The sequence below is a fragment of the Artemia sp. Qi Xiang Cuo genome, chromosome 9 (genome assembly GCF_049724085.1).
Source record: "Artemia sp. Qi Xiang Cuo chromosome 9, ASM4972408v1, whole genome shotgun sequence".
NCBI classification, from domain to species: domain Eukaryota; kingdom Metazoa; phylum Arthropoda; class Branchiopoda; order Anostraca; family Artemiidae; genus Artemia; species Artemia sp. Qi Xiang Cuo.
The window spans coordinates 43,135,980-43,154,054 of record NC_142802.1 but is presented as its reverse complement, the minus strand read 5'-3'; the positions used below and the strand labels follow the sequence as shown (position 1 = coordinate 43,154,054).

At 34.0% G+C, this 18,075-nt stretch overlaps 1 protein-coding gene across 4 annotated transcripts in view; it reads left to right on the top strand.

Moving 5' to 3' along the window:
- Positions 1-18,075, top strand: part of mub (poly(rC)-binding protein mub) — a 212,067-nt gene that overhangs the window by 84,751 nt on the left and 109,241 nt on the right. For all 4 annotated transcript variants that reach the window (XM_089094592.1, XM_089094590.1, XM_089094591.1 and 1 more), the window contains exon 4: positions 3,891-4,007. In XM_089094592.1, the coding sequence (XP_088950718.1) occupies positions 3,891-4,007 (117 nt within the window). The remainder of the gene's footprint in view (positions 1-3,890; positions 4,008-18,075) is intronic.

Here is an 18,075-nt window from a genome sequence, read left to right as displayed (position 1 = left end):
AACCTGATATTTAATAACTTATGAAGAAAAGGTGGAACGGAAATAAGATAATGGATGAAACTGAAATTGGATTAAAGCATATAGTTTGGAAAGTGTACGTTTATGTCGTTAGTCGTGAAACGATTTTAACTATTTTTATGCGAACATGAATTTTGCTTCATTAAAGAATAAAAGACACAGGGATGGTTGAGTGTCTTTATTGACTTGCAAAGACTGCAGGGTTTCGTCAAAAAGTTAAAATTTGATTTTAATATTTGAGTTTTGATAAATTTTGACGATTGTAATCTTCCAATGGGTAGGATATTTTATGCCATACTATTGAAAACAGCTTGGGAAAAAATAACGGATTTTATCGTGCACTTTTTGGCCAATATTTTCTAATTTTCAGTGAGAGGTTCATCAGATGAGAGATCCTGCCTGCTCATCATTTGGGGGAATATATTTAGCCTAAGCATGACCGTATCCACGACATTTCAAAGGATTCAAAACCCTAACACCCCCCCCCCCCTCCGGATAACGCCTTTGAGCCTAAGTATGCAGTATAGGCGCGTCAGAATGACAGCTCCTCTCTAATTTTTAGTCAACACAAGTTTTTCAGCTGGAAGTTAGGAGCGACATTAAAACTTAAAATGAACCGAAAATTTCGTATATGAAGGGGGCTGCCCCTTCCTCAACCCTTAGTCGTTATGCTTAAGTTTTGTAGTGCTTTAAAGCTTCTTATTCCCCAGGGAACGGCTCTTGCATTTCAGGCGTCGTTCTTAATGGATTGTGCCAAAAAGTCAAACTTTAGCATGAAGAGAGAGGGTTAAGGAAGGGGTAGCCCCCCTCGTATTGGGAATAATTTATGTTCGTGTTTTGTACTTAAGTTTTAATGTTTGTCCTTTCTTTCTTTTGAAAAAGTACGTTCTTTTTTACATTTAATTTCTCATCGTTTTTGAAATCATGTCAAGAAATTCGCCTCCCCTCTCTGTAAAAAAAAATCCTTTACAAAATCTCGCACCCAAGAAAATTTCCTTCGCATAAAATTCACCTCTGCTTAAATTCTCTTCCCAACTGCAAAATTCTCCCCGAACAATTCCTTCCTCGCTGAAAATTCTCCCGGGACAATTTCCTCCTCGCTGAAAATTCTCCCAGACATCTTCCCCCTGGAAAATTCTCTTTACTTTCATTCGATTTTCTTTAATATTTTATTTAATTTGTGATCGTTTTTCAAATCATGGCAGGAAGAAATCATGTCCCGTGAAGAATTTTCACCGAAGAATCCCCCCCCCCTCCATGAAAAATTCCTCTTCGAAAATTTTTCGTGTATTTCCCAATAACAACAGCTATATGGGAACGACATGCAAATTATAAAAGCTCCCCTGGAAAAGAAATATAGGAGGTACATATTCTCCTCTGCCCCTCCCCCAATGGACGTCAATGTTGGGCAATAAGGTTTATACCTAGACATTGAAGTCTCACTAATCATGCATTTGAATTCGAGTTTAAATAATCACACTTGTGTCGTAAATGTGTCATCTGCTTCAAACTCCGTAAAAGAAACTGCAGGAAACCTTTGCTTCTGGCATGGAAGAAAAAATGTTAGGAGCTCGCAAAAAAAAAAAAAAACTATCTCCCTGTAGTCAATTTTCAGTTATCACGTCGGTGGTTATTGTTTACAACTGCAAATTTGAGTGCCATTTTTAGTCACCAGGTTTATGGTATATTGTAAACGGGTACGGCAAAAATCGTTACCATTTTCTCCTTGTTCAACCCAGCGAAACTTAAAGCATCCTCCTTAAAAATTTCCTCTCCGTGGAAAATCCCCTCTTTCTTGCATAAACTTCCCCCAGAAAATTTATCGTATATTTTCCAATAAGAAATACCCTGTGCAAACGTTGTGCACAACTGCATAACTTACATCTCTTTTCCTAGGGCCTGTGGGGGGTCGTGTCATCTCCAGATGTATAGTTATCGGACTTTTCAACCATGTTGAATCAAACGGATATCTCAAAATTATTATCAGATTTCTTTGGGGAATAGGGGGGCGAGGGAGTTGGGCTAGTTGCCCCCCGATGTTTGTAGTAACCTAAAAAGGGCACTAGAAATCTTAATTTCCGTTCAGATTTGCCCTTTCCCAATCTTCTAGGACCATTGGTTTAATACGATCACCCCTGGGGAAAAAACAAACAAATAAATACACATCTGTGATCTTTCTTCTGGCCAAAAAATTTAAAATTTCCAGATTGTGTAGAGAAGGACTTGAAACCTCTACAATAGGTCATACTGTTATACGCTGAATCTGATGGTGTGATTTTCATTAAGGTCGCTTGACATTTTGGGGGTGTTTCCCCCTTTTTGAAAATTAGGCAAATTTGCTCAATTTTGTTGCTTATGATGGGTAACATTATAATTAATTAATTTTATATATTTTGAATCAGTATAAAAAGCTAATTCTTTTAATGTATTAATTGTTATCAAAATTCCTTGTCTTAGAGTTTCGGCTACTATTCGGCCGAGTCGCTTCTTAGTTATAGATTGTTACCACGCGCTGTCTGAAAAATGTAATGTAACAGAAAATATCAGATTCATATGTTTGCCTAATCAGAAGGGAGGGGGTGTTCGAGGAACACCTCATAACAACATTTGTCCAAAGAACCTCCCTTACAAAATATAAAAATTTAATTTTTAGGCTTAAAAGAACCTTTTAGTAATTAACTGATAGGTTTCATTCAGTTATGGGTAAAAATATAAAAATAAAACTTAAAAAAAAATGAATAAGTATGCATCAACAAATGCACCGGAAAATTAACCAGATAACTGGACTCCTATTATTATTCATTGTAAGGTTGTCGTGAGAGGATTAAGTTGTTTTTTTTTTGTTTTGTTTTTGACGTGACTCTTGAAACGGTTGAGGAACGATGCCTTAGAGAATGTTAAATTGTTATGCAGTTTAGAAAACAGTTCCGTAAATGTCCGTCAGAAATTTACTTTACTTTAATGTTATGCAGATCAAAAGCCGTAAGAACTTCGGAAGTGGTCAAACGTATTTCCACGTGCGCCTAAAAACCTTCTCCATACATTGTAAACAAAAGTCTGCCGACTATAGTCGGTCAATTAAGATGACTAGTCCATATCAACGGATCAAAAGAGATTTCGTCACGATTTCCTGTTTAGGTACTTACTATAGCTGTTTAACAATAAGACTTGAGTTTTTCTTTTCTTTTGCAGTGTATTGAAACATATTAACAAAAAGCAAGTGTGCGCATTTTTCACTAAATAATTAGTTAAATATAATCAAAACCAGCATTATCCCTTTCCCCTTATTTTCGGTTGTTTGTTGTATGAGCTAATGAATTTGTCACATCAAACATTCATATTTATATTCTGGTAAATCTTTTTCGTTTGTTTTTTTTTTGTTATGAACTCACAAGTGTCTAACATTTATAGTGATTGTGAATAATATTGGCAACACCAATTGTTATTTGCAAATGGCGTCATTTAGTGTTTGTTCATTCTATCCAAAATTAAGTAGTTCATCTAATTAGACTTTGGTCCACTAGACCTTCTATAATTTCTACTTTGTATTTGAAATCCACAACAACCTTTAAGAAGATGCAGAAAATGATGAATATATTTTTTTTAAACTTAATATTAAAAGAAGATGCAGAAATAGCTAAAGAGAAGGTTTGTTAAATCTTTTAAATCTTTCACAAAATTATAATATTATGAAAAATAAATATTTGCTTAGCTTTTATTACTTAACAAAAGTTTTGGTAGCTCAACATTTAATTTTGCAGTTATTGTTATTGCCTTCTTGCCAAAAAAGACGTGTAAACAGAGAATCTATGGATTGTAGGCTATTGAGCTTTATAGTTTTGCAGTAAAAAACAAACAAATTTATCTTTCAGTCCGGCTCAAGAATCAATATATCAGATGGATCTTGTCCAGAAAGAATTGTTACAATCACAGGAACGAAAGATACGATATATAAAGCTTTCACACTCATTTGCAACAAATTTGAAGAAGTAAGTCAGCCTATGCGTTTATAATATTATAATCTAGTGACGTCATTCCAAGTCGTGCTTTTGGTTTTTGCTCCTTTTTTCGGCGGCAATTTTTCAGATTCGAACACTCTGCCTCCGTAAGATTTTTTGCTCATATATATATGCCGTGCTTTTGTTTTGAAATGTCAACTGATCTTTTCAGGCCACTTTTCAAGTCCATCTTTCTACTAAAATGTGTCCAACTTTCTGCTACAATGTGTCTGTGAAGCTTGTGTATGAAATGGGCAATTTACATTATTTGAGGTCCTTGCCCCCTGGGACTACTAGTTCATTTTGCTTTCGACTGATTTGATTGAAAGGCCCATTTTCAAATTTCGATCCAATGCCACTTGGGATCATGGGCGCTAAGGTCGGGGATGAATGGTTTTGGCTTCCCTCCGATTAGTTCTAGTCCTTAGAAAGGGTATTAGAACTTTGAGTTTATGATATATATAATATATATATATATATATATATATATATATATATATATATATATATATATATATATATATATATATCTGTGAAGCTTGTGTTTGTATTTGCATATTTTGAGGCTCTTGTTGCCGACACTGCCAATTTGCTCCGCTTTCGACCAATTTGATTAAAATGCCAATCCTTATATTTTGATCCAATGCCATATAGAGTTATGGACGCTATGGTCGTTGAAAAAATGGCTGGCTTCCCTCTGATTATTTCAGCCTTTAGAAAGGGTATTAGAACATTGGATTTACAATGTAATAGACCTTCCCAAAACTATCAAGAGGCAGAAATAAAAAAAAAAAGAAACGATGCATGGGATGCACATCGCACTGCGTTGAATATGACTTGACTTTCGTTTTGATTAAGACTGAGTCCTTCAATCAGAATAATTACTAAGTTTAATACCATACGGGCTAGATTACGTTTCGTGTTTGATTCATGGGCGGAATTACTATAATTTTATCCTCCTTCTCTCTTTGAATCATTTTGATTTCTAGGTTTTTCTTTCCTTATTTTGTAGGTTCTAGGTTTTTCTTTCCTTATTTTGTAGGTCTTACTGTTTTATCCTTAAATAGTCTTTTTCCTGATCTAAAGCTTTTGAATCTTTCGGTTCCACCTCTCTAAGATATGAAGAAAAACATAATAAAATGTTCCCAAAGTGTCTATCAAGGAAGGGACCTCCTTCTGATATATAGTATCATCAAATCATAGGAAATATGACACCACAAGTGATTCTCTGCAAGCCTTTAAATTACCTGTTCATCAATTCTCGTGTCTTTTCTGTTGGTGATATTTCTTTTCAATAAAATTTTCGGACATCACTGCACACAAAAGAGAAATACATGTATAATCCGTTCGGACGGGTCAGAACGACCAATGTAAGGGTTGTTGGAATAATGGACATTTGGGCCTAGAAATACACTTCCTCAAAATCTAAAGAACTTCCCTAAATAATCTGATACCCATCCCTAACATTTTGATTATAAGTACTTAAATCTCTTTTTACTATTTAATTTCGTCAGAATCCCTACTGCTAATGCTAACGATTCATCCCTCTACCTGGCCGCCTGAGGCTCCAACAGCTCCCAACTTGCCCTTTCCCGCATCTTGTCCAGTTCACTCTTTACTCCTTCACATGAACTTCCAATTTCCATTATATTTTACGTCCGATCTCTTCCCTCCCCAGCCTTTCGTCTCGTCTCATCTGGATTTCTGAAACGCTCGTTTTTGGGCAGACTGTGATCTTTCATCCTTAAAAGCTGGCCTGATCACATTAACTTTTCCATTCGCTTAAGCCCTAGAAGGGCCCGGCCTGGATTTACCAATAGGCCCACTAAGCCTGGGCCTAGGGGTGCACAGCGCCAGGGGGCACAATAAATTATCATTCGGTGATTCATTTCTTAACAATAACTGGAGTGATGGGATTCATCGTCCAAGTAAAGTAAGTAAGTAAGTATGACGGCACTAGACACTTAGGGTCCAAACTGGTGGTGCTGATCTCCGTTTTGTGGTCCTTCAGCCAGGAAGGGCAATGGGGGGGGGGGGCCGCCATCCTGTGATTTCGCACATCCTCCTTGCTTACCTTCCCCAGGTTTCTCCAGGTACCCATTTAGACCATCGACCAAGTGCTAGGCGCACTCCGTCGCGGAGCTGCTTATTCACAGAAAATTGATTTTATAAGAACACAGGAATTCCTTGGCCACTTGCAAACTGCCAGATGTCTCCCAAGAATGGCAGCTGAGAGTTTGGTAACACCTTCCTTTTCCATTACTTTTGGCTCATCAGTTGCGTTTTGTTCAGTGCTTCCACTATCCCCGATTTTTGGGGGATTTCTCCAAAAATCACGCAAAAACGGAGCGGCTAAAACGCTTGGGCCTAGAAGTGTCAAAGCTTTAAATCCGGCCCTGAGTGGGATCGAGCCATAATTTTCTATAGAACCCTATTTAACTAGAATATTGTTTGATATTCAACCGCTCCCTCTGCCTGTGAAGCTTGTAAAAAGAAAATTAAAGAGTTTATTCTAAATTAAACTTATTGCGCTTACCTTGAAATTAAGTTCTTCTGAGCTTTTAGTTTTATGAAGTAAAGGGACAACTAAATCACTATTTGTGGCTTCCTTAAGATTATAGTTGCATTTATTCAAAATTCTCGTTAGTAGTAACCGTCCAATTACTACAGAACCTAAACGCAAACCTACGCCTGAGGCATAGATATGTGTGTAGGTTTTCAAGTAATTGGGTTACCAGGGTCATTTGCCTATTACAATGACCTTCCGGTTTTTCTGGTAGGTAATTCTAATCTAGAGGTCAATACATCTTTCAAAGAGGAACGAGTACGCAATACCGGTCCTAGTGTGATTGATTTTTTGGACAATTGCCTTTAGTCAAGAATAGTTTGTTAGGAGTGTGTCGTTGCTAAAGCTAACTCTCATTGGAAAAAAGGGGTATAAAGCTTTTTGTTTTTGATAAGAATTGAACAATGAATGTATCGTTTGACGTGGGCATTTTTTTATGAGCCAATCAGAGGTTGTTCAATATACGATAACTTGATTTGCGGCTGGGATTTGAATAACAGAAATGGTTATGTTATTTGCTTGCGTGTATAGGAAGTCCCATGTGATTTGCTTGCATGTATAGGTAGTCCCTTGTTATTTGCTTGCGTGTATAGGAATTCCCTTGTTATTTGCTTGCGAGTGTAGGAATTCCCTTTTTATTTGCTAGCATGTATAGGAATTCCCATGTTATTTGCTTGTGTGTATAGGAATTCCCATGTTATTTGCTTGCGTGTATAGTAACTCACATGTTATTTGCTTGCGTGTATAGGAATTCCCATGTTATTTGCTTGCATGTATAGGAATTCCTATGTTATTTGCTTGCATGTATAGGAATTCCTATGTTATTTGCTTGCGTGTATAGGAATTTCAATGTTATTTTCTTGCGTGTATAGGAATTCCCTTGTTATTTGCTTACATTTATAGGAATTCCCAAGTTATGTGCTTGCGTGTATAGGAATTCCCTAGTTATTTGCTTGCAGGTATAGGAATTACAATGGTCTTTTCTTGAGGGTATAGGAATTCCCATGGTATGTGCTTGCCTGGATAGGAATTCCCATGTTATTTGCTTGCGTGTATAGGAATTCCCATGTTATTTGCTTGCATGTATAGGAAATCCCATGTTGTTTGCTTTCATGTATAGGAATTGCCACGTTATTTTGCTTGCGTGTATAGGAATTCCCATGTTATGGGCTTGCTTGTATAGGAATTCCATGGTTATTTGCTTGCATGTATAGGAATTCCCAGGTTATGTGCTTGCATGTATAGGAATTCCTATGTTATTTGCTTGCTTGTATAGGAATTCCTATGTTATTTGCTTGCTTGTATAGTTATTCCCATGTTATTTGCTTGCTTGTATAGGAATTCCCTTGTTATTTGCTTGCATGTATAGGAATTCCCAAGTTATTTGCTTGCGTGTATAGGAATTCCCTTGTTATTTGCTTTCTTTTATAGGAATTCCCATGTTATTTGCTTGCGTTGATTTTTTGTGACAAGTGATTGTAGTTCGTGCTTTTATATTCCCTTGTGATGTTCTATCATTCTAAGGAAACCCATGCGTATTTTTTGGGATAAATAGGATCTGCAATGTTATTTGATTGAATATAAATGACTTGCAATGTTATTTGATTCAGGTATTCGGACTATCAATGTAAAAAGCTAGATTTTGTAGTACTAACATGGTTATTTGCTTGCTTGTATATTAATTCCCATGTTATTTGATTGAGTGTATAGGAATTCCCATGTTATTTGCTTGCATGTATAGGAATTCCCATGTTATTTGCTTGCTTGTATAGGAATTCCCATGTTATTTGCTTACGTGTATATGCTTGCGTGTATAGGAATTCCCATGTTATTTGCTTGCATGTATAGGAATTCCCATGTTATTTGTTTGCATGTATAGGAATTCCCATGTTATTTGTTTGCGTGTATAGGAATTCCCATGTTATTTGCTTGCATGTATAGGTACTCCCATGTTATTTGCTTGCATGTATAGGAATTGCCACGTTATTTTGCTTGCGTGTATAGGAATTCCCATGTTATTTGCTTGCGTGTAGAGGAAGTCCGTATTTAGGTGCTTGCATTTATAGTATTCCACATTTTTTTTTCGTGCATGTATAGGAATTCCCTTGTTATTTGTTTGCATGTATAGGAATTCCATTGTTATTTGCTTGAATGTATATGACATCACTTGGTATATTCTAGCATCTATATGAATAAAATTGTTATTTGCTTGCATGTATATGAATTCCCTTGTTATTTGCTTGCATGTATAGGAATTCCGATGTTATTTGCTTGCCTGTATAGGAATTCCCATGGTATTTTCTTGCTTGTATAGGAATTCCCATGTTATTTGCTTACATGTTTAGGAATTCCCATGTTATGTGCTTGCGTGTATAGGAATTCCCATGTTATTTGCTTGCTTGTATAGTAATTCCCAGGTTCTTTGCTTGCTTGTATAGGAATTCCCCTGTTATTTGCTTGCTTGTTTAGGACGTCCCATGTTATTGGCTCGCATGTATATATAGTACCATGGTATTTGCGTGCATGTATTTAATCTCCCATGCTATTTGCTTTGGTTTATTTGAATTGCCACGTTATTTGAGAGCATGTCTCGGAACTCCTATGTTATTTTATTGAATGTATATGAGTTGCCAGGGTATTTACTTGCATGTTTGTTTGAGCCTCTTTTGGCTGTTTGTGTCTTTTCGGGCATTGTGTCTCTCTGTTGGATGTGTGCGTCTCTTGTCTCTTTGGGCTGTGTGTCTCTTTGAGCTGTTTGAGTCTTTTTGATCTGTTTGTGTCTCTTTGGGCTGTTTGATTCTTTTTTGGACAGTGGTTGTCTCTTTGGGCTGTTTGTGTTTCTTTGGGCTATGTGTATCCCTTTGGGCTGTTTGAGTCATTTTGGTCTGTGTGTGTTTCTTTTGCCTGTTTGTGTCTATTTGGGGTCGTGTATGCCTCTTTGGGGTTTGTGTTTCTCTTTGGGACGTTTTGAATCTTTTGATCTTTATGTGTCTTTATGGGTGGGTTTTTTTTTTGGTCGGTGTGGGGTACTTTTTTCGTTGTGCGTCGATTTGGGCTGTTCGTCTCTTTTGACAGGTTGAGTCTTTTTTATATGTTTGTGTATCTTTGAGATGTTTGAGTATTTTTTGGGGTGTGTTTGTGTCTTTGTAATTCTTTCACTTTGGGCGGTTGGAGTCTTTTTGGGGATCTGTGTGTCTCTTTTGGGTGTTTGAGTCATTTTAGTCTGTGTATATGTGTCTCTTTATGCTGTATGTCTCTTTGTTCAGTTTGAATCTTTATGGTCTGGAGCTGGATTTCTTAGCCATTCAAAGGTGTGTATGATATTTTCTTGATAAAACATAGCAGTAACTACATCAGATGGTTTTGTAGTGCAGTGAGTTGTTACTAGTAGTGGTATTTTCGTGCTTTTTGCAAGCCATTCATACTATACCTTAAATGCATTCAGATATTTTCTTGATAAAACATAGCCATGACTACATCAGATGGTTTTGTAGTGCAGTGAGTTGTTACTAGTAGCAGTATTTTCGTGTTTTTTGTAAGCCATTCATACTATACCTTAAATGCATTCAGATATTTTCTTGATAAAACAGCCGTGGCTATATCAGATGTTTTTTTTTTTTTGACTTTTCGGAGTTGGATTTCTTAGTCTTTCATAAGTATGTGTTGTCTGAAACCTTTGATTTGGGATGGATGGTTTGCTGTTTTCGACTTTTCTGTGCTGGATTTCTTACCCTTTCATAGATGGGTGTTGTCAGAAAATTATGAATTGGGATGTGTAGTTTGCTAGTTGGACTTTTCAGAGCCAGATTTCTTAGTCTTTCGTTGGTGTGTGTTGTCTGAAATCTATGATTTGGGATGTGGGGGTTGCTATTTTTTTACTTTTCTGAGCTGGATTTCTTAGCCTTTCATAGGTGTGTATGATATTTTCTTGATAAAACATAGCAGTGACTACATCAGATGGTTTTGTAGTGCGGTGAGTTGTTACTAGTAGTAGTATTTTCGTGTTTTTTGCAAGCCATTCATACTATACCTTAAATGCATTCAGATATTTTCTTGATAAAACATAGCCGTGGCTACATCAGATGGTTTTGTAGTGCAGTGAGTTGTTACTAGTAGTAGTATTTTCGTGTTTTATTTGAAAGCCATTAATACTATACATTAAATGCATTCAGATATTTGCTTGATAAAACATAGCCATGACAACATCAGATGGTTTTGTAGTGCAGTGAGTTGTTACTAGTAGTAGTATTTTCGTGTTTTTTGCAAGCAATTCATACTATACCTTAAATGCATTCAGATATTTTATTGATAAAACATAGCCGTGACTACATCAGATGGTTTTGTATTGCAGTGAGTTGTTACTAGTAGTAGTATTTTCGTGTTTTTTGCAAGCCATTCATACTATACCTTAAATTCATTCAGATATTTTCTTGATTAAACATATACGTGATTACATCAGTTGGTTTTGTAGTGCAGTGAGTTGTTACTAGTAGGAGTTTTTTTGTGTTTTTTGACATAGTCGTGATCACATCAGATGGTTTTGTAGTGAAGTGAGTTGTTACTAGTAGTAGTATTTTCGTGTTTTTTTTGCAAGCCATTCATACTATGCCTTAAATGCATTCAGATATTTTCTTGATCAAACATAGCCGTGACTACATCAGATGGTTTTGTAGTGCAGTGAGTTGTTACTAGTAGTAGTATTTTAGTGTTTTTTGCAAGCCAATCATACTATACCTTAAATGCATTCAGATATTTTCTTGATCAAACATAGCCGTGACTACATCAGATGGTTTTGTTCTCAAAGAGATGACAAAATTTAAAATATTGTTCCAAATTTTTCATAGAAGATAGAAAAAGTTATACTTTGATATAATTCTAAATTTTCTTAAATTCAATTCCGACCTTTCTCAAAGAGATGAAAAAATTAAAAGTTCTGTTCCAATTATGTTCCTGTAAAATAAAAGTTTATCTTCAATTCTTAAGTTTCTCAATGAAAATGAAATAAGGTATTGATCAATTCTTTTTGCATAAAATAATATAAAATTTTACACTTCAATTCAGATTTTTATCAAAGAGATGAAAAAATTTAAAGTTCTCTTCCAAATATTTTCCCGGAAGAAGAAAAGTTCAACTTCGATTCTGAATTTTCGGCCAAATCAGTTTTAAGTTCATTCTCAAAGAGATGAAAAAATTTAAAGTTCTGTTCCAAATATTTTCCCTGAAAAGAAAAGTTCAACTTCGATTCTGAATTTTCTCAATGAAAATGAAATAAGTTATTGATCAATTTTTCCACAACAATTCAGATTTTTCTCAAAGAGATGACAAAATTTAAAATATTGTTCCAAATTTTTCATAGAAGATAGAAAAAGTTATACTTTGATATAATTATAAATTTTCTTAAATTAAATTCCGAACTATCTCAAAGAGATGAAAAAATATAAAGTTCTGTTCCAAATATTTTCGGGGAAAAGAAAAGTTTAACTTAGATTCTGAATTTTTCTCAATTAACATGAAAAAAGTTATTGATCAATTCTATTTTACTAAAATAATATAAAATTTTCCACTTCAATTCAAATTTTTCTCAAAGAGATTAAAAAATTTAAAGTTCTGTTCCAAATATTTTCCTGGAAGAAGATTCTGAATTTTACCAACGAACAGAATTCAATTCTAATTTCTCAAGAAAAAATAAAAAGCTTCCACTTCAGTTTTAAGTTCACCATGACATAAAAAATTTAAAGTTCAGTTCTAAATTTTTACATAGAAGATAGGTTCCAAATATTTTCCCGGAAAAGAAAAGTTCAACTTCGATTCTGAATTTTCTCAATGAAAATGAAATAAGTTATTGATCAATTCTATTTACATAAAATAATATAAAATTTTCCACTACAATTCAGATTTTTCTCACAGAGATGACAAAATTTAAAATATTCTTCCAAATTTTTCATAGAAGATAGAAAAAGTTATAATTTGATATAATTCTAAATTTTCTTAAATTCAAGTCCGACTTTTCTCAAAGAGATGAAAAAATTTAAAGTTCTGTTCCAAATATTTTCCCGGAAGAAGAAAAGTTCAACTTTGATTCTGAATTTTCTTAATGAAAATGAAATAAGTTATTGATCAATTCTATTTTCCCAAAAATAATATCAAAATTTTCCACTTCAGTTCAGATTTTTCTCAAAGAGATGAAAAAATTTAAAATACTTCCAAATTTTTCATAGAAGATAGAAAAGTTCAAGTTCTCTTCTGAATTTTACCAACGAACACAATTCAACTCTAATTTCTCAAGAGAAAATAAAAAGCTTCCACTTCAGTTTTAAGTTCACCATGACATAAAAAATTTAAAGTTCAGTTCTAAATTTTTGCATAGAAGATAGGAAAAGTTATACTATGATTTTGATTATTTCCTATGAAGATTGAAAGTTTCACTTCAGTTTTTAATTTTTCTCAAAGAAGTGAAGAAAAGTTCAACTTCGATTCTCAATTTTCTCAATGAAAATGAAATAAGTTATTGATCATTTCTATTTTCCCAAATAATATAAAAATTTTCCACTTCAGTTCAGACAAAAGTTATACTATGATTGTGATTATTTTCCATGAAGATAAAAAGTTTCATTTTAATTCTAAATTTTCTTAAATTCAATTCCGACCTGTCTCGCTTGGCACCTTTCCAAATGAATGGGGAGTTCCCCACCGCTTTCTACACATTGCAAAAAAGTGGGCAGTACGAAAACTCCACGCTTTAAACCAGACTGGTTTTTTTAGATAAATCTTTGGAAACAGCCCAGTCTATATTTCTGACCGTTTAAGTTTTGATTTTTTTTTCTATTTATCACAAACAATTTTCACTTAGCTACCTAAAACCATCTGATTTCGTTGTGGGGAGTAGTCATAAAACCCTTGGAAGACTTTGCGGGGAGGAGTCATTGAACTCCTCTTGAATATACGGTACAGATACTTCATTCAAGAAACATGATTAAACACGTTTTGAAACTACATGCTATTTGCTTGCCTTTCCTTGGCATCTTTCCAAACGAGCGAGGATTCCCCACTGGTTCCTACACATTGCAAAAAGTGAGCAGTACGAAAACTCCACGTTTTCAACCAAACTGGTTTTTTAGGGGCCAATCAGGAGAGACATGCAAAGTCGACATAGCTTTATTTCATTTTTTTTAAGGTTAAGTAAGACGAGGTTACGTGCGCGCACGTAACCTCGTCTAAATTAACCTTAAAAAAAATTAAATAAAGCTATGTCAACTGCGTATTTCTCTCCTGATTGACCCCTAAAAAACCAGTCTCGTTGAAAATTTGGAATTTTTTTACTGCTCACTTTTTACACTGTGTATGAACCAGTGGAGACCCCTCGCTCGTTTGGACAGATGCCAAGGACAGGCACGCACATAGCATGTAGTTTAAAATCTTGTGTAATCAGGTGTCTTGAATGAATTATCTGTACTTTATAGTCAAGGGGAGTTCAATGAGTCCTCCCCGCACATACTTCAATGTTTTTTAGGACTACTCCTCACAACAAACTCAGTGTTTCTTAGGTAAAGAAGTGAAAATTTATGTTGATAAATAGAAAAAAAAATTCACAATTGAAATGTCAGAAATATAGGCTGGGCTGTTTACAAAGAGTTAATTAAAAAAAACAGTCTGGTTTAAATCGGGGAGATTTAATACTGCCCACTTTTTTGCAATGTGTAGAACGTGATGGGGGACACCCCATTCATTTGGAAAGGTGCCAAGCGAGAAAGGTCGGAATTGAATTTAAGAAAATTTAGAATTAAAATGAAACTTTTTATCTTCATGGAAAATAATCACAATCATAGTATAACTTTTGTCTGAACTGAAGTGGAAAACTTTTATATTATTTTGGGAAAATAGAAATGATCAATAACTTATTTCATTTTCATTGAGAAAATTCAGAATCGAAGTTAAACATTTCTACACTTCTTTGAGAAAAATTAAAAATTGAAGTGAAACTTTTAATCTTCATAGGAAATAATCACAATCATAGTATAACTTTTCCTATCTTCTAAGTAAAAATTTAGAACTGAACTTTAAATTTTTTATGTCATGATGAACTTAAAACTGAAGTGGAAGCTTTTTATTTTCTCTTGAGAAATTAGAGTTGAATTGTGTTCGTTGGTAAAATTCAGAAGAGAACTTGAACTTTTCTATCTTCTATGAAAAATTTGGAAGTATTTTAAATTTTTTCATCTCTTTGAGAAAAATCTGAACTGAAGTGGAAAATTTTGATATTATTTTTGGGAAAATAGAATTGATCAATAACTTATTTCATTTTCATTGAGAAAATTCAGAATCGAAGTTGAACTTTTCTTCTTCCGGGAAAATATTTGGAACAGAACTTTAAATTTTTTCATCTCTTTGAGAAAGGTCGGAATTGAATTTAAGAAAATTTAGAATTATATCAAAGTATAACTTTTTCTATCTTCTATGAAAAATTTGGAAGAATATTTTAAATTTTGTCATATCTTTGAGAAAAATATGAATTGTAGTGGAAAATTTTATATTATCTTATGTAAGTAGAATTGATCAATAACTTATTTCATTTTCATTGAGAAAATTCAGAATCGAAGTTGAACTTTTCTTTTCCGGGAAAATATTTGGAACCTATCTTCTATGTAAAAATTTAGAACTGAACTTTAAATTTTTTATGTCATGGTGAACTTAAAACTGAAGTGGAAGCTTTTTATTTTCTCTTGAGAAATTAGAATTGAATTGTGTTCGTTGGTAAAATTCAGAATCTTCTTCCAGGAAAATATTTGGAACAGAACTTTAAATTTTTTCATCTCTTTGAGAAAAATTTGAATTGAAGTGGAAAATTTTGACAATATTTTATGAAAATAGAATTGATCAATAACTTATTTCATTTTCATTGAGAAAATTCAGAATCGAAGTTGAACTTTTCTTCTTCCGGGAAAATATTTGGAACAGAACTTTAAATTTTTTCGTCTTGAGAAAGGTCGGAATTGAATTTAAGAAAATTTAGAATTATATCAAAGTATAACTTTTTCTATCTTCTATGAAAAATTTGGAACAATATTTTAAATTTTGTCATCTCTTTGAGAAAAATCTGAATTGTAGTGGAAAATTTGATCAATAACTTATTTCATTTTCATTGAGAAAATTCAGAATCGAAGTTGAACTTTTCTTTTCCGGAAAAATATTTGGAACAGAACTTTAAATTTTTTCATATCTTTGAGAATGAACTTAAAACTGATGTGGCCGAAAATTCAGAATCGAAGTTGAACTTTTCTTCTTCCGGGAAAATATTTGGAAGAGAACTTTAAATTTTTTCATCTCTTTGAGAAAAATCTGAATTGAAGTGGAAAATTTTTTATTATTTTATGAAAATAGAATTGATCAATAACTTATTTCATTTTCATTAAGAAAATTCAGAATCGAAGTTGAACTTTTCTTCTTCCGGGAAAATATTTGGAAAAGAACTTAAAATTTTTTTATCTCTTTGAGAAAGGTCGGAATTGAATTTAAGAAAATTTAGAATTATATCAAAGTATAACTTTTTCTATCTTCTATGAAAAATTTGGAACAATATTTTAAATTTTGTCATCTCTTTGACAACAAAACCATCTGATGTAGTCACGGCTATGTTTGATCAAGAAAATATCTGAGTGCATTTAAGGTATAGAATGATTGGCTTGCAAAAAACACGAAAATACTACTACTAGTAACAACTCACTGCACTACAAAACCATCTGATGTAGTCACGGCTATGTTTGATCAAGAAAATATCTGAATGCGTTTAAGGCATAGTATGAATGGCTTGCAAAAAAAACACGAAAATACTACTACTAGTCGCAACTCACTTCACTACAAAACCATCAGATGTGATCAAGACTATGTCAAAAAACACGAAAATACTTGTACTAGTAACAAATCACTTCCCTACAAAACCATCTGATGTAGTCACTGCTATGTTTGATAAAGAAAATATCTGAATGCATTTAAGGTATAGTATGAATGGCTTGCAAAAAACACGAAAATACAACTACTAGTAACAACTCACTGCACTACAAAACCATCTGATGTAGTCACGGCTATGTTTTATCAATAAAATATCTGAATGCATTTAAGGTATAGTATGAATGGCTTGCAAAAAACACGAAAATACTACTACTAGTAACAACTCACTGCACTACAAAACCATCTGATGTAGTCATGGCTATGTTTTATCAAGAAAATATCTGAATGCATTTAAGGTATAGTATGAATGGCTTGCAAAAAAACACGAAAATACTACTACTAGTAACAACTCACTGCACTACAAAACCATCTGATGTAGCCACGGCTATGTTTTATCAAGAAAATATCTGAATGCGTTTAAGGTATAGTATGAATAGCCTGCAAAAAACACAAAAATGCTACTGCTAGTAACAACTCACTGCACTGCAAAACCATCTGATGTAGTCACTGCTATGTTTTATCAAGAAAATATCATACACACCTATGAAAGGCTAAGAAATCCAGCTCAGAAAAGTAAAAAAATAGCAACCCCCACATCCCAAATCATAGATTTCAGACAACACACACCAACGAAAGACTAAGAAATCTGGCTCAGAAAAGTCCAACTAGCAAACTACATATCCCAAATCATAATTTTATGACAACACCCACCTATGAAAGGTTAGGAAATCCAGCACAGAAAAGTCGAAAATAGCAAACCACCCATCCCAAATCATAGGTTTCAGACAACACATACCTATGAAAGACTAAGAAATCCAACTCCGAAAAGTCAAAAAAAAAAAATCTGATGTGGTCACGGCTATGTTTTATCAAGAAAATATCTGAATGCATTTAAGGTATAGTATGAATGTCTTGCAAAAAAACAAAAATACTACTACTATTAACAACTCACTGCACTACAAAACCATCTGATGTAGTTACTGCTATGTTTTATCAAGAAAATAATCCTACACACCTTTGAATGGCTAAGAAATCCAGCTCCAGACCAAAAAGATTCAAACTGCCCAAAGAGACATACAGCCTAAAGAGACACATATACACAGACCAAAATGACTCAAACAGCCCAAAGAGACACATATAGCCCAAAGAAAGAAAAACAGCCCAAAGAGACAGAAGCCCAAAGAGACAAACACTGCAAAAAAACTCCAAAACAAGCTAAAATAGAAAAAACCATATAAAAAGTAATAAAACCTGCAAATTATACGAAACCCACAACTAGACCAAAAACGCCAAAAGACCCCACCCAAGACAAAAAAAAAGCCAACCGCTCATACAGACCTACCGATCAAAAGATTCAAACTTCCCAAAGAGACACAAAAATCCCAAAGAGGCACACACGACCCCGAAGAGACACAAACAGCCAAAAGAAAGACACAGACCAAAATGACTCAAACAGCCCAAAGAGATACACATAGCCCAAAGAAACACAAACAGCCCAAAGAGACAGGAGCCCAAAGAGACAAACACAGTCCAAAAAAGACTCAAACA